At 34.7% G+C, this 22,607-nt stretch overlaps 1 protein-coding gene across 1 annotated transcript in view; it reads left to right on the forward strand.

The window, feature by feature from the left end:
• LOC111142110 (phosphodiesterase 3A) overlaps positions 1-22,607 on the forward strand; it is a 320,975-nt gene that overhangs the window by 187,225 nt on the left and 111,143 nt on the right. Inside the window, 1 exon segment of the mRNA XM_022495077.1 lies at positions 5,209-5,259. Coding sequence (XP_022350785.1) covers positions 5,209-5,259 — 51 coding nt within the window.

Here is a 22,607-nt window from a genome sequence, read left to right on the forward strand (position 1 = left end):
TTTCATTTTTCTAGTCTTAGTATCTGTCTCTCTCTTACATTTCTAGAAACTTTATATAACTAATAATAAAATTATAAGCATTCCTTCTCCAGAAAGAATATTATATCATGTTAATGGACTTTCTGTCTCTTTTCCCAGAATTATCTAGGTATCATGCTACTATTCATTTGTCTTGAAAGTTTAGCCCAGATGAATTCAGTTGCAGAAAGAAAAAATGTGCTGTTTCTACTTCTGTTCCTCATGGTCCATGACCCATTTCTGTCTTTTATCTAAGCCCATGAAAATGTCAAAATGCCTACCCTTGTCATCTGCAACTTAATACCAATCCTACCTGTTTGAGTCAAAGGATGTTTTGACTTTCTCACTGATATCTCATCAACAGCAGTTTGCACTTAATTGTGAAATAAACTGACTTCGTTGCGCAAACTCTCCTTTTCATTATTTATCATAGCTAAGCAAGTTTTTTGATTTCTCCTATTATTAGTCAAGAGAGTGAGGCTACTGAGGTATCTCGGTACTTCCTAAAACATTTAGCCCTCTCTTTCTTCCTTAACAGGAAACCTGTGGCCAAATGCTTCATTTTAATTTAAATAATCTGTAAGATTAAGTCAGGCAGTTTATCACACGATGGATGATTTTTTTTTTTTTTTTTTTTTTTTTTTAGGATAGTGAAAACCTTGTGGATTTTTTCAGTCCTTGGTCTATGATCTAAGGACTGTGCTATTATGACAGTAAAATTAATTCTATGTGCAAATGAGACAAATATTCATGTGGTATCATGTGCTTATTTTCCCCACTCCCCACCTCACCCTCATCAGCGCCAGGTACGCTGTAATTGAGGAGACAGGAGGGCCCTGCCACGCGGGACAGCAGCCCCATCACCTCTTTCTCTGCATGTAAAAAAAAGTTACAGAAAATATTATAACAAACTTCAGACATTCAGCACTAAAATCATTAATGTTGATGTTTGATTCAGATTATTTTAGTTAAAAACAAAACCTTTGTATGATTTCCTCAAGTCCAAAGGGGAAAAAATCTTGTTGAATTTCCTTGAATAGAGAACATTACAGTATCTTGTTTATCATTTCAGAGTTTATTGCTTTTTAGATTGTATTTTCCTTAGCATGTAGATTTCTAGAACTCTTCAATACTTTGAGAAAACTAGTAATAGTATTTAAAAACACATTTTGACATATTAACACATTACTGATCCACTCAGATTTTAAATAGAACAATGATATTAATATATAATAGAATATGTAATAATAGACTACAATAGAATGCTTTTACCCTTTTAAAAAAATTTTATTTATATATTTGGCAGAGAAACACAGCAAGAGAGGGAACATAACAGGGGGATTGGGGGATGGGAGAGGCAGAAGCAGGCTTCCTGCTGATCAGGGAGCCCTACATGGGGCTCAGTCCCAGCTGGGGTCATGACCTGAGCTGAAAGCAGAGGCTTAGCTCCTGAGCCACCCAGGTGCCCCTGCCTTTACCCTTAATTTCTCTTAGTAGTCTGTTGTATAATGCTAGGAAATAACTCTCTCTGATATATAATACATGTGGCAGATTTTACTATGGTATGTTTCAAAATTAAAGGTCAGATTTAGTGAACTTGTGGTGGTTTGTAAGTTCTGGCTTATAACGATCAAATTTATCTTCTTGTTCTGTACTAAGTGATGCCCCAAATGAGACTACATTTTGAAAATTTTTGCTCTCAGACTAAAAAAATCATTTTTTTTTTTTTTTAAAACATAGGTAATGATAGAAGGCAGTGAAATCTGTGCTTTTCTTATTTTAGTTCTGACCTGGAGAAATGTTATCTTTTTTATTTACTACCTGTCATTATCAAATATTCCAAGTCAATATATTGTGGATTATAACTTGTGTTTGTGGTTTATTGACCTCTTTTTACTGTGATACTCATGATAGTAGAATTTACTCAGTTGTCCTATTAGTTGAAATTCATTAGCAAGAGAATAATAGGCATAACAGTCTTCTTTAAAGTGTTATTTTTCCCAAGACTTAGATAAAACAGTGAGGGAAAGGAGAAGATAACCCTTCTGCTTATAAATTATTTTACTCTAGACTGATGAATCAATAGTCTGTACCTTTGAAACCAATAATATGTTGTATGTTAATTAATTGAATTTAAACTTAAAAATGTTAAATTATTTTACTCTAGCAGCATAGTACTCAAGTCTGTTATCTGCTTAAAGTTGCCAAAACAAGCTTCCTGTCTTCCTGTTATTTTTTTTCTTCCTGTTATTCACAAAAAGGTATTCCCAAGGTCTCAATAAGGCAGGTGATTGAAATGTGTCAAGAAGGTTTTCGATAGTTCTAGTGAAAAACTGATTAAATGGTCTTAATTTATCTGTTACTAAATCAGACTATTTCATTAGTTGATTAGTGTTTAACTTTTTTATAATCAACTGTTAATGAGTATTAATGAATATTTACTAGTAGATATAATGCCATTAAATACAGAAAATTTTAAAAAAGGATTAAAGAAATACCAGCCATCTAAGCAGTTTTTTATGATGATTACCTGGGCTAGCCAATTTATAATTAAATCATTTCACTAATTCCAAGGCTTAAAATAACTGAGCATCTTTAATAAGATGAGTAATTTAAAATTACTTTGTTATATTTTTCATTTATTATACCATGAAGATTTCATATGTAATTTTGTAAAAAGGCCCTAAAAACCAAATTTGAAATGCTATATTATATTCTTTTTATACTCTAATTTAGCAGATAGTTCCCTTTTTGTTGGATAACACAGAGATTGATACATTGTAATTATTGAGTTTTTACATTTTTATTTTCTAGTTGAAAGGGTATGAATTTTTAAGAGCATGCAATATGGGGGCGCCTGGGTGGCTCAGTGGGTTGGTTAGAGCCTCTGCCTTCGGCTCAGGTCATGATCCCAGGGTCCTGGGATTGAGCCCCGCATCGGGCTCTCTGCTCTGCGGGAAGCCTGCTTCCCCCTCTCTCTCTGCCTGCCTCTCTGCCTACTTGTGATCTTTCTGTCAAATAAATAAAATCTTTAAAAAAAAAAAAAAGTATGCAATATGTATTAAAATTGATATATATATATATATAATATGTGTGTCTGTGTATTTATAAATGTGTAAATATATACATGTGTGTATCTGTACACTACATGCTAGCAATATATATGCATACTTAGCTCTCTGACTTCTAACCAGTATTCAGCATGATCAGGGTGCTAATTTAATGGGTAATAGTCATCTCTTGTTATTGTTTCTACTGAACTTTTTCACTTCAAATAAAATTGTTACTCAATATTGATTGTTGATAGTAATTTTGTGAACTGTCTTTATCCACTCCTCTAATTATTTGCTGGGGTTACATTACTTTCAGATTTGTGGAGCTCTTAATGTACTGAAGATATTATTTTTTACCTCGCATTTAACGGAGATATTTTGCCAGTGTGATGTTTGCACAGACATTTGAAGTTTTATGTAGCTGGATCATAATCCTCTGTGTGTGTTTTGTTTTGTTTAGTTTGGAAAATCTCTTTGTATTTCAAGGTAGTCTAAATATTTGCCTGGATTTTATTTTATACTTACCATTTCAGCTTTTTAAATTTGTCTTTTTATCTACAATTTATATTTGTGTATAAGGTTCAGCTCTCATTTTTTCCGAAGAATCTGTTTCTCTCTCTCTCTATCTCTCTCTTTTTTTTTTTCTCCACTTGGGGACTAATTCATTAGATACTCATTGATTTTTTTATTTTTATTTTTTCATATTTTGACATTTCACAACTGTCTACTATGTATCATTCATTTACATTTTGAGTGTTAAATCATTGTCCTATAATTTGGGTTAAATGTTAGAATGTTTTAATAGTTTTAATAACCCACTAGGGTATTACTCTCCTAGTATTTTCTGATTCTTATCAGTTTATTCTCTCAGATAAAATGTATTTAGTTGTGTTTTTCAGTTTCCTAAACAATATGAATGGCTTTTGATTGAGATTGGGTTAAACCTGTATATTTGTGTGGGTAAAACTGATCACTTAATAATTCTATAGAATTTGGTCTTATTAATCAGGAACATTGTATGGCCATCAATAAGGTCTTACCATTTTGTATATGGTTAAAAACATTTCTTGGTAATGCTGTTCAAACACATACTAGTTTTTTATTGTCTCTACTAAGGGGTCATTGCTGTTGTATAGAAAAGCCAATAAGGTATATTCATATGTTGAATAGTCTGTCCTGTTCATGTGCTAGCTTATTAGTGATGGGGAGTTCTTCCATTGGTACACATGAGTAGCAAGCATACTGGACAGATGAATGGAATTTTATTCCTCTCAGTCAATATCTTGTATTTTCTTAGTGTTCTAGTTACATGTTATTTTCAATAATTAAATATCATGCTTTGTGAGCAAGTAGCTCAGGGCTATTACAACTATGGGACTAGCTTGATAATGTTTTATAAGGTTCTTTTTTTTATGAAAATCTGTATTTTGTGACCTTGGGGGCATATTTTGCTTTAAATCATTTCGCTCTTTAGAACTCTATTTTTGTGATATTATCAAAACAGGACTAAAAATGATTGAAATATTTTGGCCTTCTCATTTTTATCATTCATGACAGTAAATTAAGCTATAGTAATGATTTGTTTAGCATATTTTTTTAAAGATTTTATTTATTTGTTTGATAGAGAGACAGATCACAAGTAGGCAGAGAGGCAGGCAGAGAGAGAGAGGGAAGCAGGCCTCCGCTGAGCAGAGAGCCCAATGCGGGACCCAATCCCAGGACCCTGGGATCATGACCTGAGCCAAAGGCAGAGGCTCTAACCCATGGAGCCACCCAGGTGCCCCTAGCATATCTTCTTAATAAGCTAGAAGCTTAATGGCATGTGAAAAGTTTTACCTGGGTTAACATCTTTCTAGGATTTTCCTGACAAACAACCATAAAGCTGTAGATTAGTAGACTCTCTCTATCACATAGTGATATTAAAACATCTTCAAAACAACTGCCAGTTGAAATATTAGCTATCAAACCAGAAATTATTATTAGTTTAAGCATGTTAATTTATTCATGATAGCTACTTAATACATTCATATTAAAACATAGATTTCAAAAATGTAATTATTCTTTAGAAAAAGTAAAAATATTCTCCACATAAAATAAGTATCATTGAATTTACAGTAATTGTTATATTATATTACAGCTCATGGGGCATTCAGAATGGGACCACAAGCGAGGGCCAAGAGGATCACAGGTAAGTTCGTTTTCCTTTCCTTATTTTTGCATTTTGTTTCTTAACGTTCTGAGCTGTGAGTCTTGTAAAACTCAAGCAATAACAAGTAGAGGAAGAGGCAAATAATCATGCCATTTGTTTTTATTTAAGTTAGCTGTGATTAAAGTCTGGTTTCAGATCCCAAAGGCAGATGCCTGTGTATTCTTCCTGAGAGCTTTTTGGTATCCCAGATTGGTTGTGTTTATATGAATGTAGATTTTATATTCATCTTGTCTCTGCACAATACATTTTGATCAACAACCCACTCTCTTGCTTTTATTCACTTCCTTTGATAATTTTTCTATGTATTTTCTTTCTTTTTCTACCTTCCTGTTTTTGGTTAAATATTTTGAAATATAATCAAAGTAAACCCTGAACTAATTACAGATTCTGTCTCCAAATTAACTGTCTTCGTCTTAGGGAAATAGAAAGATGAAAGGACCTATTATTTTTGAAAAGAAACAAATTCTGAACCTTTCTATATTACCAGATTGTTTTCATTGTCTTACTTTATGTCTTAGGCAAGGGGGAAAACTTCCATGACGCATTTATGCTTTTTAATGACCTAATTAGACAATGTGGATTTGTTTTGCTTCCATAATTACTTTGCCTGACAGAATGAGGGCTGAGTTTTACACGAAGAAAATTCCCTCTCCTCCTGCGGTATTTTGTGAAGAAAGATGAAAAATCCTTTATCTCTTAGCAGCCTGTGTGTTTACGTGATTGTAGATGGCCAAGTAAAAATTGTTTGGGACATTTTTACCTCTCCTGCTCACACTTTCTATTTGCTCCTAAAAAAATATGGCTAAAAGAAAGCAAGTTGAATATGCAATACTGTGTAAGAGAATTCATTTTCAAATGTGAGATTCTCTCAGGTTTTTTACAAAGCTGATATGGACCTGTGCCATCATTAAGTTTGCCTGGTAGTTATTTAATTTAGGTCACTGGGAGAATAAAACCCAGTCAGTTGTTTTAAGTTGAGATTTTAATAGCCGTGGTTTTATTTTCATCCGTTATCAACTTGATTAGTAAATAATATAAACCAGTCCGATGAAGTTAGTTATCCGAAAGAATTTATGTCTTGTCTTCCTTCACTCTTATTTCCCTTCTCCGTTTTCTCTGTCAGCTCTCCCTCTATTCACACCGGTAATATTTTAAATCAGAATTTGCTGCAAGAGTGGGAATGAAAGGATGAATGTATGGTAAATGCCATGTGATTCCAAACCAATTAAAAATTAAAGATGAGGGGGCACCTGGGTGGCTCAGTGGGTTAAAGCCTCTGCCTTCGGCTCAGGTCATGATCCCAGGGTTCTGGGATAGAGCCCCGCGTCGGGCTCTCTGTTCTGCAGGGAGCCTGCTTCCTCCCCTCTCTCTCTGCCTGCCTCTCTGCATACTTGTGATCTCTGTCTGTCCAATAAATAAATAAAATCTTTAAAAAAAAAAAATTAAAGATGAGCACAAGTAAGGAATTCAATAGTTCCTGATTATTGCCACCAAAAACATTTTGCTATTCAAAATGTGCCGAGTAACTTCATGACAACATACTCCTACAAAGTAAGGTAGTGCTGTATAGGTTTGTTTAAAATAAGTATTATTTACTCATACGACCTATTTGGGGTTTTTTCAAGTTTTTATTTGAATTCCAGTTAATTAACATACAGTGTAATATTGGTTTCAGGGGTAGAGTATAGTGATTCAGCACTTCCATACGACTGCTGGTGGGTGCTCATCACAGCGAGTGCCCTCCTCAGTCTCCATCACCTATTTCACCCATCCCTCCCCACCACTTGCCGACACCCCCCCACCCCGGCTCTGCCATCTCCCCTCTGGTAACCATCAGTTTGTTCTCTAGAGTTAAGAGTGTGTTTCTTGGTTTGCCTCCCTTTCTTTCCCCACCCTCCTTTGCTTGTTTGTTTTGTTTCTTAAATTCTTATATAAATGAAATCATACATTTGTCTTTCTCTAACTGACTTATTTCCCTTAGCATGATAAACTCTAGCTCCATCCATGCCATTATATACACATATAATATGTATTATATATATGTAGATACATACATACACATACATGCTTACATAAATAAATACATACAAAGAATGGAATATTACTTAGCCATAAAAAAGAATGAAATCTTGCCATTGTAACCCATATGACCTACTTGAGTATATGTATTTTTGGATTTGGATTGGTCACTCTGTCATTATAAATTAGAAAAAAAATGTCATAAAAGCTCAATATTGCTTGAGTTAAACATAAAAAACCCAGAGTGAAAAATTTTGAATTCCAGATACTGCACATAGCTAGAAAACTTCAAAATTCCACATGCACAAAATATATTCATAAAGTTTGATCACATTTGAAAGCCTGAGATGGTTTTTGAAAGGCAAATGCATTAGAACATTCTTGCATGAACTACCATTATCAACATCAAGGTCTATCTGAGACCTTTCAGCTAGCTAACTAAGTATATTCAATGCTTATGCCTTTGTCTCACTTTGATTCCTCAACTCAGAAAAATGAGTTGATTCCTCAACTCATAAAAATTGTCAAGGTAAAAAGTAAAAACATACCCCAAAAACTAAAAACAGTAACTATAACAAAAACCATGGAAATTTCAGATAAGTGTTAGGAATAACTTCTAATCTAATTTTAATTGCCCACTGGGGGCGAAAAGACACTGTATTTATGTTTTAGATCATTGATCCCTTATCTTGCTATTATTTCCTTGATAATATGTCTAAAGCCTTTTAGCCATTTCAAGGAACTTCAAACAGACTGCGTCCGAATACAGATTTCTTAATAATTACTGATCCTCAAACCCCATCTCAGTTTAGTTTAATTGAAGACAATAAGTTTTTAAGTACTTACTGTGTGTACAGCATTTTAGTAGATCTAAGTTTGAAGAGAAACTGAGTTGACGAGGTTACTACATTCCAAGAGCTCACAAGTTATGTTTGGGTGGGGCAATACTTGAATATGTCATCTGAATATAAGGTAGGTCTAGTAAGTGTAAAATTAAGTGTATAAACAAAATGTGATAGGAGTTTGGGTGGGACAGAGTATCCTTAGAACTACTTCCTGGAGTTGCTATCTGGGGTGAACCTTCAACATTGGGTGAGGTTTTTTTTTTTGTTTTGTTTTGTTTTAATTAAAAAAATTTTTTTTAAAGATTTTATTTGAGGGACGCCTGGGTGGCTCAGTTGGTTGAGCAGCTGCCTTCGGCTCGGGTCATGATCCCAGCGTCCTGGGATCGAGTCCCACATCGGGCTCCTTGCTTGGCGGGGAGCCTGCTTCTCCCTCTGCCTCTGCCTGCCATTCTGTCTGCCTGTGCTCGCTCTCTCTCCCTCTCTCTCTGACAAATAAATAAAATCTTTAAAAAAAAAAAAAAAAGATTTTATTTGAGAGAGAGAGTGAGAGGAGAGAGAGAGTGTGAACAGGGAGGAAGCCGAGGGAGAAGCAGACTCGCCACTGAGCAGGACTCCAGAAGCAGGGCTCTTTAGCAGGACTCTGGGATCATGACCTGACCCTGAGGCACATGCTTAACTGACTGAGCACCCCAGGAGCCCCGGGTAAGGTTTTAAGAAGTGCAGTGGGAGGAAAAGGGAAAAACTGGAGTAAGAGTCTAAACTGGAGGAGTGTAGGATATGTTTGGATATGTGAATTTTCTTTATAACTGCTTTGTCAAAACACATTGGCTAAGGATTGTTGTAGGAACTACTGCAAAGGAAGGATTCTGAGAATGTCATTGATGTTATTGATTAGACATGGCAAAGAAGTAAGGAGGGTCAAAATTTTGAAATTCAGTACTTTGAGGAATGATTCGTGCCATTCACAGACTAGTTTACAGAGAAGACAGTGAATTCAGTGTTAACAATGGTAAGTGAGAAGTGACAATGGCAGTCCTGAAAGGACATTTCAGACAGGTACTTGAGTACTGATCTGGTGCTCTGTGGCCAGATTAGAGCCAGATTGAGATCTGTAGTCAGTTGGGAATGCTAATCATACATATCACAATTGAATTACATCAGGAGATAGATCATAGAAGAATATTATAAGGAAAAAAACAGAAGAAAGACTGATTCTTGGGGAAGGCTCATTGGGAGGGCTGGGAGGAGCCTGGGGAGAGAATTAAAGCATGCCCATGTCCTCACTTGGAGACCAGTTAAAGGAGAAATGATGCAGAATCAAAAGAGTAAACTATCCAGTTATACTAGGAAGATGATTGAGACCACAAACAAAGGTTCAAGAAAACGAAAAACATGGGAAGTGCGTTTCGATATAGTAATAAGCAGGACATTAGTGAACTTTGAGAATGCCATTTTGATCAAGAAGTGATAGAAAGCAGAATACAGAAATTAAATGACTAGTATAAGGTAGTAGAATGTTCTCTTGGAGGAGTTTTGCTTTAGAAGAGGGATGGCAGCAGAAATGAGTGAAATATCTTTTCATGTTCAGGTGAGGTGTGTGTCTTAATAATTATTAATGGCAAAGAAAAAAGGATCAGTGTAGAGAAGAAATCACCAAAAATTCTCAACACTGGCTTCATTTAAGGGATGAAAAAATGGTATGGTTCAGGGAAGGGAATGTACTTTCTTCCAAAGTGGCCCTTTTGGCATCTGTTTGTCTGTTTTTCTCACGTGCCACCAATCCTCACCCCAAATCCTACCATTCACCCTAGTCAGGAAAATTGATCATGTTCTCAAGTGAGATTCACCAAAAAGCACAAATGAAAAAGCTTTGGAAAGAAAGTAGAGATATCTATCCCAGAATAAGGGATAAGAAATAGGGACAGATAGTATAAAATAAAAGAAGTACTGTGAGCTTAATGACTTCAGTTCTCTTGGTAGAGAAAAGGTGCAAAAAGTTGGTGATTAATAGTTGAAGCTTTTGAACGGAGGAAAAAATGGAGTAAATTCATTTTGGATATCTAAAAAGGGGGACTGGCTTGATGTTTGAGCATCAAAAATGCCTAATAAAAGCAGAGGTCTATCACCTTCTCTGAGTGGGTAACTGGCAAGACAAATTTTAGCCTATTTTCTATTGATTCAAAAAAATACCAATGTGTGTCAGGTACTTTTTTAAGCCTCTAAAGGGTCAAAAATGAACTAAATAACTTTGGTCTGCAAGAAGCATACAGTTTTACCTAAAGTCAGCTTTAGGTAGAGGATAAAAAATAATCAACTAGTACTGAGAGCGTTAATCATTGTAAGATAGAGTTAAGCTTCTCCTGGCCTTCCCTCCACATGCTTACTAAGAGATTTTCTCAGATTTGATGTGGTCCTCCAAAACGACATCATGTGTACACTGCCACAGATAATAAAGAGGTATGCCCTTCAAATATTTATCAGATGGAAAAAATGCGTATATTGCTTCAAGTGAATTATACCACTTAATTGCATACGACTTTGCAAACGGCAATAATTTAATTTAAATTGATTTATTACTCACAATAATTGTGTGATGTAATTTGTCAGCTGACTCAAAGCTTTCTGGCATTTTTTTCTTCTCCTTGTTGCTCTTTTTCATCTCCTCCTCCTCTTTCCACTCCCTCTCCTCCTCTTGGTTGTTATTTAAGTATATATTCTCAGATAGTAGATCATCCAAATTAGGGAATATGCTACATGATGGACTTCCAGCAGCATGCAGAACTCTTACCTGGCAGCATTCCCAGTAATACCAAATGAAGGGATGAAATTCTCAGAAGGCAGTTGGTTTTTTATTTTTCTTTAAATTCTTAAAGAAAAGTTTTCCACTGGGAAATGAAGAGGGGCAATAGAAAATCACTGATCGGAGTGGATTCCAAGGAGCCTTTTGGGAAAAGTTTCCTTCAGTTCGTGAATTTGTGAACTTGCTAAGATTTTAATGTACTCGGAACCAGCAGGCTCCTTTTAATACATAGTTAGAGACTAGCAGTTTCTTTAGTTATTTAGTGTATTTTTGATGACTTACAGATTACCAGCCAGCCTTTCCCAAATAGACTTAAGACCACTTAATGGTTTATCTAGTTCTGTAGACAATGGAATTCTGGATTGTATGTTCCTAAATAAGTGAAGTACTGTATGTACAATACAAGAAGATAGCTGAATATTCTGATAGGAAAAATAAGTTATCAGATATACTAAGCTATCGTATAATAATAAAAATAAATATATTTTTAAATATAAATAATAAATAAATATTAAAATAAAATAAAACAAATATAGGTATGTAACATACCAAAATTTATGGGATGCTGCAAAAGCAGTTTTAGGAGGAAAGTTCATAAAGATAGAATCTATCTCAAGAACTAAGAAAAGTCTCAAACAATCTAACTTTATACCTCAAGAAAATAAAGGAAGAAAAAACAAAGCCCAAGGTTAGTAGAAGGAAATTACAAAGATCAGAGAAGAAATAAATGAGATAGAGTCTAAGAAGAAAATTAAATTAGAAGCCAGATCTTTGAAAAGGTAAACAAAACAAATATAAACAAAACAACCTTTAGTTAGATTCACCAAGCAAAGAAAGAGGACTCAAATAGGTAAAATCAGAGATGAAAGAGGAGATATTACAACTGATACCACAGAAATACAAAGGATCCTAAGAGACTGCTGTGAACAATTATATGCCAATAAATTGGACAATCCAAAAAGCGGATAAATTCCTGTAAACATACAGCCTACCAAGGCTGAATCATGATGAAATCGAAAATCTGAATAGACCAATTACTAGCAGGGAGATTGAGTCAGTAATCAGAAAAGTTTCAGCAAACAAAAGCCTGGGATGAGACAGTTTCACTGGGGAATTCTACCAAATACTCAAAGAAGAATTTCTCCTCAAACTCTTTAAAGAAATAAAAGAGGGGAAACTCTTCCAAACATATTTTATGAGGCCAGCATTATCCTGATAACAAAACCATACAAGGATGACATACAAAAGGAAAACTAAAGGACAATATCTCTAATGAACATAGATGTAAAATCCTCAGCACAATATTAGCAAATCAAAATCAACAATACATTAAAAGGATCATACACTGTGATTAAGTGGAATTTTATTCCAGGGATGCAAGGATGGTCCAACATTGACAAATCAGTCAATGTGATATACCACATGAACATAAAGGATAAAAATCATATAGTCATCTCAGTAGATGGAGATAAAGTGACAAAATTCAGCATCCATTTATGGTAAAAACTCCCAACAAAGTGTGTATAGAAGGAATGTATCTCAACATAATAAAGGCCATACGTGACAAGCCCATTGCTAATATCATATCCAACAGTGAAAAGTGGGAAGCTTTCCCTCTAGGATTAAGAATCTGTTCACGCTTACCACTTTTATTCAGCAGAGTATTGGAAGACTTAGCCAGCAAAAGCAAAAGAAAAGAAAAAAATACAAGGCATCTAAAGGAAGAACCAAATCACCATTTGCAGATGTCTTGAAATTAAATGTAGAAAATCCTGAAGACTCCATTAAAAAAACTCTTAGCACTAATAAATGGATTCAGTAAAGTTGTGGGGTATAATTTCAACATGCAAAAATCTGCTATGTTTCTTTACACTAATAATGAATTATCAGAAAGAGAATAAGGAAACAATCCTATTTATAATTGCATCAAAAATAATACAATACCTAAGAATCAATTTAATGAAGGAAGCAAAAGTCCTGTCTATTGCAAACTACAAGGCATTAATGAAAGAACTTGAAGACACAAATAAATGGAAAGATATTCTGTGCTTATGGATTCAGAGAATTAATATTGTTAAAATATGCATACTACCCAAAGCAATACAGTGTAATCTATATCAAAATTCCAATGGCATTTTTCACAGCAGTAGAATAATCCTAAAATTTTCACAGAATCTCTCTCTCTCTCTCTCTCTCACACACACCCCCACAGCCAAAGCAATGCTGAGAAAGAGCAAAGTTGGAGGCGTCATACTCCCTGATTTCAAACTGTATTACAAAGTTACAGTAATTAAAGCAGTATGGTTTTTGTATAAAAACAGACACATGGATCACTGAAACAGAATGGAAAGCCCAGAAATAAACCTACGCATATGTGGCCAATTAATTTATGACAAAAGAGCCAAGAATATACAGTGGGGAAAGGACAGACAACCTCTCTTTAATAAGTGGTGTTGGGAAAATTGGACGGCCACACTCAAAAGAAACTGGATTATTGTCTTACACCATACACAAGAAATAACTTTAAATGGAGCGAAGATTTGAATGTAACAACTGAAACCATAAAACTCCTGGTAGAAACTTAGGCAGTAAGCTCCTTGACATGGGTATTGGCAGTAATTTTTTTTTTTTTTTAAATCTGACAAAGCAAAGAGAAAACATAAAAGCAAAAATACACACCAAACTGAAAAGCTTCTAATTATCAATAAAATGAAAAGGCAACCTATTGAGTGAGAGATAATAATTGCAAGTCATACATTGACAAATATCCAAGACATATACAGAACTCATACAACTCAATAGCAAAATCATAATTGATTAAAAAAGGGGCAGAGGATCTGAGTAGACATATTTCCAAAGATATATAGATGGCTCACAAGTATGTGAAAAGATGCTCAACATCCGTAATTATCAGGGAAATACAAATCAGGCTCATGCCTGTCAGGGTGGTTAGTATCCAAAAGACAAGAAATAAGTGTTGGTGAGTGTATGGAGCAAAGAGAACTCATCCATCATTGATAAGAATGTAAATTGGTGCATTACTGTGGAAAACAGTAGGAAGATTCCTCAAAAAATTAAAAATAAAACTACCATAGGATTCAGCAACTCTACTTCTGGCTGAAGAAACTAAAACACCAGTTTGAAAGGATATATGCACCCCCATCTTCATTGTCGCAATAGCCAACATACGGAAACAAACAAAGTGTCCATTGATAGATGAAGGGATAAAGAAATTCTTACATGTATTAAATATACACACCTGCACATACTTACAGTGGAATATTATTCAACCATAAATAAGAATGAAATCATGATGGACCCCTAGGGCATAATCTACGTGAAGTAAGTCATACAGAGAACCATATGATCTCTCTTCTGTGTAGAATCTTAAAAAAAAGGAAAAAAAAGCTCATAAATACAGAGAACACCTTGATGGTTTCAAGAGTAGGGGGTAGGAGAAGTAGGTGAACTGTTTTTTGTGTTTTATTGGTTTCTTAAAATTAGTTTAAATAAATTGAATAAAAATTTAAAAATAAATGCTAAATTATCTATGTCGTATTTAGTAGCATAGCTTTAAGTCTGTCACATACTGGAGGCTCCAAACAGTGAAACTTCTAGAGTAAGATCGTGTACCTATATAAACTAGCTTCTGCAGCACTCTCTTAAGTCTTAGGATGAATTTTAATGGCAAATTACTATTTCAGTGTTCTGTCCACTTGGGTCTTCAAGAAAATGATCTGTTAATAACAGCTACTAAAGTTGATAAACATAAGCTTTTGCCTCCTAGGGATCTAATTCAGTGACAAATCAGTTCTTTTCTGGATTAATTTGTGTTTTGATAAGAGTGTAAAGAGTAATTTAAATGCTATCCCAGACTTATCTGGAATAATGCCATATGACTTTATTAAAGTTAATTCCATTTAATGTATTTAAAAAGACAACCCTCCAGATTTTTCAGGAATGTATTCCAAGGGATTAATGTGAGCAGATTGGGAGTCCATTATTACATTGTCCAAACTGCCCATGTGTCACTAAGGAATAATTCATGCCCGAGGAGAAGCTGCCTGTCCGTATTACTTTTTCTGCAAATACAGTGTTTTTTACTTGGACTTCCTTCTCCTTTTTTACTTTTCCATGTATTTAAACATTTTTTTTAAAAAGATTTTATTTATTTACTTGACAGAGATCACAAGTAGGCAGAGAGGCAGGCAGAGAAAGAGAGGAGGAAGCAGGCTCCCTGCTGAGCAGAGAGCCTGATGTGGGGCTCAATCCCAAGACCCTGGGACATGACCTGAGCTGAAAGCAGAGGCTTTAACCCACTGAGCCACCCAGGCACCCCTCCATGTATTTATATAACAACTGTTATCATTTTTTTGGGCAATTCTCCAAGGGAATTTTTGTTGTTGTCGTATTGTGAATTTGTTTGAATTTTGTTTGTACGGAACGAAATGACAAATATTTATATTTGCCTAAGCCCTACACATTTTGGGAGTGGCCTTGTCATCTCAGACAATGGTGGCAAGAAAGGACCTGACTGTTTAATACTAATGGCCTCTTATCTTGGGGCTATGGACATCATTTACATGAGATGTACACTACCTTTACTTTGTTAAATCAGAACTTTTTGGTGCATTTAAAAGATGAAACAAAGATAGGTGTTTCATACTCATCTTGTCCATGAAGTCCTCCTCTGTTTTAAATATTATCCATTAGTCAGATCTAAACTTTAAGACAATCTCTCCCTTACATTCTGGAAATTGCTTTAATTTAGTTTTGTTTTACTGTTCTGTCTTTAATTTACATCGGCAAGCTTTATAAGGTACAGTCTTAGACATTTGCCCTGATAGGGACATTTTTGAAAATGTCTGCAGCATTCAAAGAGGATTTTTATTCTGAGAAAGGAAGATGGTGTTTCTTTTTAACAACTGAACCCAGTGGTATATTACTTCTCCAGCATCTCTGGTCTCTCTTCCCAGTAGGGGCCAGTAGCGAACTCACCCATCCACAGTTCATGTGATAGTGAAAAATGTGTCCAGATATGGTCAGGGAGGCAAAATTGCTTCTGGTTTGAACCAGCAAGAGTACAGCATCATCTCTTTGCCATGCATATAGACGATAATAAATATTTATTTCATATAGGAAAATGGGAAAATAACTTGTTAGGTGTATAGCCTTTCAAGCTTTCAGGTTCTATCTTTAAGTCTACTCAGCAATTTTAAAGAGCATATTCATTTTATGGTGAGGTAGTTACAGGAGAATCATTCCTAGAAACAAGGAGGAGAAAGTGCACCCTTTCCACATTTCAGCATTCACGAGATTCCAAGGAGCAGCCTCAGACAGAATGTGGCTCTGTCCATGTGGTGGTTGCATGGAATGTGTTTCTGGTGAACCAACGCGTAACCTTGAGTAATTCACTCTTTATTGAACTCCCTGGTCTCTCTAAAAAGGTATCGATGAACAGGAATTCAACAAGTCCACAGAAATAAAAGAGAAAATCGCCTCTGGCATTTATGCTCTCCCCCTTCCATGTTTATAGATCAGTAGACCTGTTGTTTAATGCTTATTGAATGACCCTCTTATTTGGGGACTGTGGACAATATTCACATGACACATGTACTGCCTTATGTTTGTTTCAGGAAACACAATAGAGGCATCAAATAAGCAGCTATAGATGACAGGTGTTTTATCTGCAGGAGCTTAAATAGCTTAAGCAAAATCCCATTTACTAAGTCACAAAAGCATACTTCGAAGAAAATAAAAACAGTAATACTGCCCTCCACTCGCTGGAATAATAGAAGAAAGATATGCTATCTGGAGAACTGTTCCTTTTGTCTTTGAATCACAATACCCAACCAAGGGAAGTCATTTTTATTGCAGACTGAGTGATTTTATGCCATCTCTAGCATAGAGTAAGCTCTTGTTCTCCATTAATTATGCAACATACTCTAAAAGAAAAGTTTTAGGAGTTGATTTTTTAAAATTTTTACCTATTTGATAAAACTGATGGAAAAAAGATTGAGCGGAGCATCTTTAGATTTTCATGGGAAATAAAAATCTAAGACTAGGGTGTATTGACCTGAACAAACCACCCTCGAGAGTAGGAGCTGAAGGTGAGGGGAAGTGCAGAAGGTCAGAAGAGAGAAGGTCAGTTAACTAAAAGGTGTGAATTAAGGCAACAGAGATAAGAAATGGCTGTGGGAAATAGTTGATCCTTTAAAGTAAACATGGACAGCTCTTTTAGTGCACTAACAACAACAACAAATCCACCAAGATGCAGGTGTAATTTAAGGAAATTTGGAGAGAGTGAGTGTTTTTACTTAACTTCTTAGTAATGCATCTAGGTTATATGCAAAAATATATATTTCTAATATATAGCAGTCTTATTCATGGTATAGGAGTTTTTCTTTACTCCCATTGTAGGGGATGAACTAAAAGTTTGTTTAAGAGCGTTTCCCCATGATTTTATATTGTCATCAAAGCTACTGATATTTTTTAATAAGATTTTACACTGGTGAATGGAGGTTGCTTGACCATTCTGTTCTCAGTTTAAGTAATTGTCCCATTTTGTGTAGAAGGCAGCCATTGTGTAAAATTAAGTAAATCCAAGGAACTCGTGCTAATAATTACAAAGCAAAATCCTGGCACAACATTAAAAATATTAGTGAACTGAAATTATCTCAAAATTTGCAAAAATGAAGGTTCTTGGTCAAGTTTGATTTTTCCAGATCAGAAGGTGTTTTGTTTTGTTCTGTTTATTATTTTGTTTTTGTTTTGTTTTTGTGGTGATGCCTTATGCAATAACCCATTCCTGGAAAACTCTTAGTGTTACAAGTCAAAGCTTATTCTTACTGGGGATCTGCAGGTTATCAAACTTGAATCAAAATAGTTTGCTTCCTGAATTTTGTGGCCCAATGATTAAATACTTCTGGGTGACTGTTCACCCTTGGATCTCTACAATGATTTCCATTTAGAATTTTGAAACCATGCTTCTTTTCAAATCATTTTAACCCCAGATGTACAGAAGGTTGCTTACACAGCATCAGTGATACACACTTCAGTGAGCAATTAAAAATAAAGGTTTGGGAGAAAAACTCTCAGAAGGAGATTGTGAGTGAGACAAACAGATGGAATAGAAATCTCAAAAGCTAAGCTAGTGTGATCATCAGGAAGATAAAGAAATATAAAAGCTCTAGTTGTCCAAGGATTGAAGCAAAGGAATGGAAAGAAGCTATCAGAAATGATGCAAAAGACATCCAAGGGAAAAAGGGTTAGTAAATAGAGGAACGATCACTCATGAGTTGAGACAAGGCTATGACCATTGCAGCTGCGTGGAGAAGGTGAACATGCATAAAAACATGCATAAGAGCCCTTTGATCCCGGGCATCATGATTTGTGATGGGGGTGGGGGGTGGGTTTGGCAGGTCTTAAACCCATTTTTATTACTCATCAACACTGGTTAGGATTACGGTGACTCACTTCCCTAACTTGTTGGCAGTTCTCTTGTACTTCAAGAATGCAGTAATGTGATATGTATTTGTTGAGTTTTTAGGCCTTGTATGGTTTTTTTAAAAAAATATATCTCAACACATCAAGTCAATTTGTGAACTCTAGTCCTAGAATAATTTTGTTTTCTTTTTGACATAGAAATACAGCATGACTTTAAATAAGCTTTGGTAAATACTATAGTATCGTCCCAGCAGTTAGGTATATTTTATGCTGAGTACGGCAACCCAACACCCCAAATAGTAGATTTTTAATGAATATTCCCAAAATAAGTTAACCTATGTTAGAATTTATGAAATTAGAGTTTCATCTGTTCAAGTAGGTTTTCTTAAACCAGGGTGCTTTGAAGAAATCTCTATTAACTCATAATAAAATACAGCAACAACCTAGGATTTATTGAAATGATTTCTAAAGCATAAATCCTAAGGCCAAAAAACCTTTTGTTTTACTTATGCTATTCCTCTGCCTTCCAGCTTCTCTATTTCAAAGCATACAGGTAAGTTAAGATTCCCTCATTTTAATATCCTTGATGCATGTTTTAGGGTGGTATTTTATTACTTGAACTGTAAACTGCCATTATGACCTGAGGGAAATTTGTCATGTTGATTTTAATTAAGGAGAAAATAGAATTTAAATATATCCTTTCCCATAAAAGAAACATGTGTTCCTCTCATTCTCAAGGCCAGTGTGGTTTTCCCTCCCTCCCCGCTTCTCCCTTTGCTCTCATGACATGGACTTTCTGAGAGCAGGAGTGCTCATGTCTCATGAAGCAGAGATCTGAAATTTACATAAGGACTTTAATAGAAACTTGTGACACATGATACCACCAGGCTTTTCATTATTTTTTGCCATTTATTTGGCTTTAAACCAATGGAACAAACTGAACTTGGCATTGCTATTTCTGTTCAAAAAGAAGAAAAATATATAATTTTACTATTTCTTATGTTTTGGTCTTGGCACTGTGGCTTTTGTTTATGGAAAAAGACAGGAGAGGAAAGTGCATTATTTTAACTTCACATGATAAATAATCATACCAAACTAAAATTTCCTTAAAAGCAGTTGTTCTTTTTTTTTAAATTATCATTATTGCAGTGCACACTGTTACTAAGTCAGTGCAAGCTTGAAAAAAGGAACAATATTAATAACATCTTTAAATAAACATAGGTTTAAATGCATCACTAAGATTATATTATATGTGTCCCATTAGATTTCAGCTAGTTTCTGTGCCTGTGTGAAAGGGAAACATCTCATCTTATTATGTATGTTAATTCCTTTTCATAAATTCTTATAGTAAAAAGGAAAAGCATTTAGATTTACTTTTATTCAAAATGATAATGCACACTTATTGTCAAGATGGACATATTTAGCTACTTTAAAACATTAACTATTTTTATCTGAAGTAAATTTATTCCAAATACTATTAATGGAAGATAGGAATAAAAGTAATCTCTGACTTCCAGATGTTTAAAGGAAGTTCTGTTTTCATCATTTTATACCCTCGTGATCATGAAAATTTTAGTTGGTAGATGCAGTATAGGAAGTAAACAAACTTCCCAGAATGAACAATGTATTATCCATATTATGTACATAGCACATAGGAGATGCTGTATTACTTTGAATAACAAGGAGTTGAAGACTTTCTCCCTTTTTCTGTATTATATCTCAAATGTGCAGCAAAGTACAGTGAACAGTGTACAAGAACCAAATGCTCACCATTTAAACTTAATAAATATTAACATTATGCTATATCTGATTGAAATATTTTATTCATTGTTGATTGCTTAGAAGTAGTCTCATTAAGCTTTTTCATTATGTGTACATTTTTTTTCTCATTAATAGATCTGTATTTCATTAAATTTATTTTGCTATACTTGACCATGTGGAAATTTTATAGGATATGGGAAAAATTAGTTTGGAGAATATGGAAAAGAAGTAAAGAATATGGAAAAGATTAGTTTTTTAAGAAAATAAGCAAGATGCTGGGGTTTTTCGCATGTAAGCAGAATACATTAATAAATATGTATACAAATACTATCTACTTTAACACCATTTAGAACAAGCTGGTGGTGTATAACCAACCTATTAACAAAGATGTGTCCAGAAACATGTTAACAGGGAAATACATGAGTGCAGTCATAAGCATGTCCTATATTAAAAATAAAATCATCTCTTTGGAGATATTAAGAAAAAAATATAAGAAATTTTATTAACATTAAATATTTTCTTCTAAATAGAATAGTTTTGCTAATTAGACTTAAAATTTCTTTAAATTGTATTTTAGAAAATCATCCCTGTGTGGATCCATCAGACCAGCTTCTTAAAATCAACTTTATGGAAAGTAACTATAAAATTGGAAGTGGATGTTATTATCTATCCCTGAAATGTCATCTAAAAGTCTTACTTTCTGTGCCTTGTATATAAATATTTAATGGCTATTTTAATGGCCTAAAAGATGAAGATGTTTTATATATTTTTATCTCAAAAGTGTGTTTATTTTTGTTGGAGTTATTTAGAAATACTATATTCATCTCTTTCTTCAAAACCTTACAAGGGCTGTCCTATTTGCATATACAGTAAATAGTTTTTGCAGAACAGAGTCAAAGAATAAAAGAATTATAAAATCCTTTAAGACACCACCCTACTTAACATTTTTATCAATGATAACATAGACAAAAAATGAATACATATTTTGGTGTTACAAATAATAGCTAATATGTGAATGACAGAGTACATTTTCATTAAACTCCAGTTAAAATACTAAAGTAATAGGGGTATCTGGGTTGCTCAGTCAATTAAGATTCTGACCTGATTTCTGTTCAGGTCACAATCAGGTTTGTGAGACTGAGCCCTGCTTTGGGCTCTGTGCCAGGCTTGGAGCCTGCTTAAGTTTCTCTCTCCTTCTCCCTCTACACTGCTCTCCCCACCATAAGTAAATAAATAAAATAAAATGCTAAACTAATGAGATTAAATCGAAGAGGAGGAAATAAAATATTGCACTTAAAATTTTTAATAAAATTCTAATATGGAAAGTGCCTGCATCTTTTTATAAAGAAACGAAGAAATAGAAAATAAGACGTAAAGATCTGGGTAATTTCAAGCCCAAACCATGGCTTTTCTAACAGGAAGTGCTGCCTTGGGTTTCATTAGCAGTGGTAAGCAACAGCATACAGAGCAGGGTTAATCTAACAAAATCTGCACTGGCCAGATGCAGTGTTGCATTCAATTCCAAATGCCAGATTTCAGGAAGGGGATTGAAAAGCTGATCCACTCACACAGAAGATCATCATGTTTAGACAATGTGGGAGAAAAGAGCTTTCCTGGCTCATCAGAAGTGTTAGGATATTGAAGGGGAGTACAAGTGCGTTCAGATTTGGATTGAAACTGAGGAGGACATCTCTGGCTTAGAAATTGACTTAGACTCAAATCGACTTAGAAATAGTATCAGGTAATAAATAGTGTCCTTGAATATGAAGATGTTTTGATTGTTATGTAGGATGGTTTCTATTAGAATCCTTGAGTTTACTCTATCAGTGTGTGTGTCCTGATTGTTTCTGATCAGTGATGAATAGTCTGAGATACTAAAATCTCAACCTCCTAAATTAGTGTGCCTCAGAAAAGAGTCCTATTATTATGCTCTTCGTTTGATGGAAATTTCCAAATCTAGGCAAACCGTAAGTTTTGAGCTCAGATCTGGACTGTATTCTGAATAGAGTACATACAATGATCAGTTCCCCTTGGGGAGCAGTTTGAAAGCCCTCATTTCCCAGGATTAGCAATATCCTTCAGGGTCGCCTATGGAGTTTATCACAGATTCTGATTGATGAGGTTTTAGATGGATCTAGGAAACCTTCCTTTTAGATGTTTCCCAGGTGATGTGAAGAGTGCCCATGTATTCCACCGTTGACCTAAAGGAGATACAGTGGATGGTGAATGGATTTCAGTGCCAAAGCTAATCTTTGTCTCACTCCTGCCTGAAATTCTAGAGTTAGAGTGACATTTCTTTCTGTTCCCTCCTGGTTGATCTATAAACTGTGAAAGCTTAAATTTTGTAGTGATATCGGTCATTTATTCATTAGTATGAATGAAGCGTAATGGCAGTGTTTGATGAGGGAAGGTATAAGGGCAAAGAAATGAAGGCACCGGATACTGGAGTTGAAAGA

Source organism: Enhydra lutris, unplaced genomic scaffold (assembly GCF_002288905.1).
Source record: "Enhydra lutris kenyoni isolate GAN:26980312 unplaced genomic scaffold, ASM228890v2 scaffoldscaffold7, whole genome shotgun sequence".
NCBI lineage: Eukaryota > Metazoa > Chordata > Mammalia > Carnivora > Mustelidae > Enhydra > Enhydra lutris.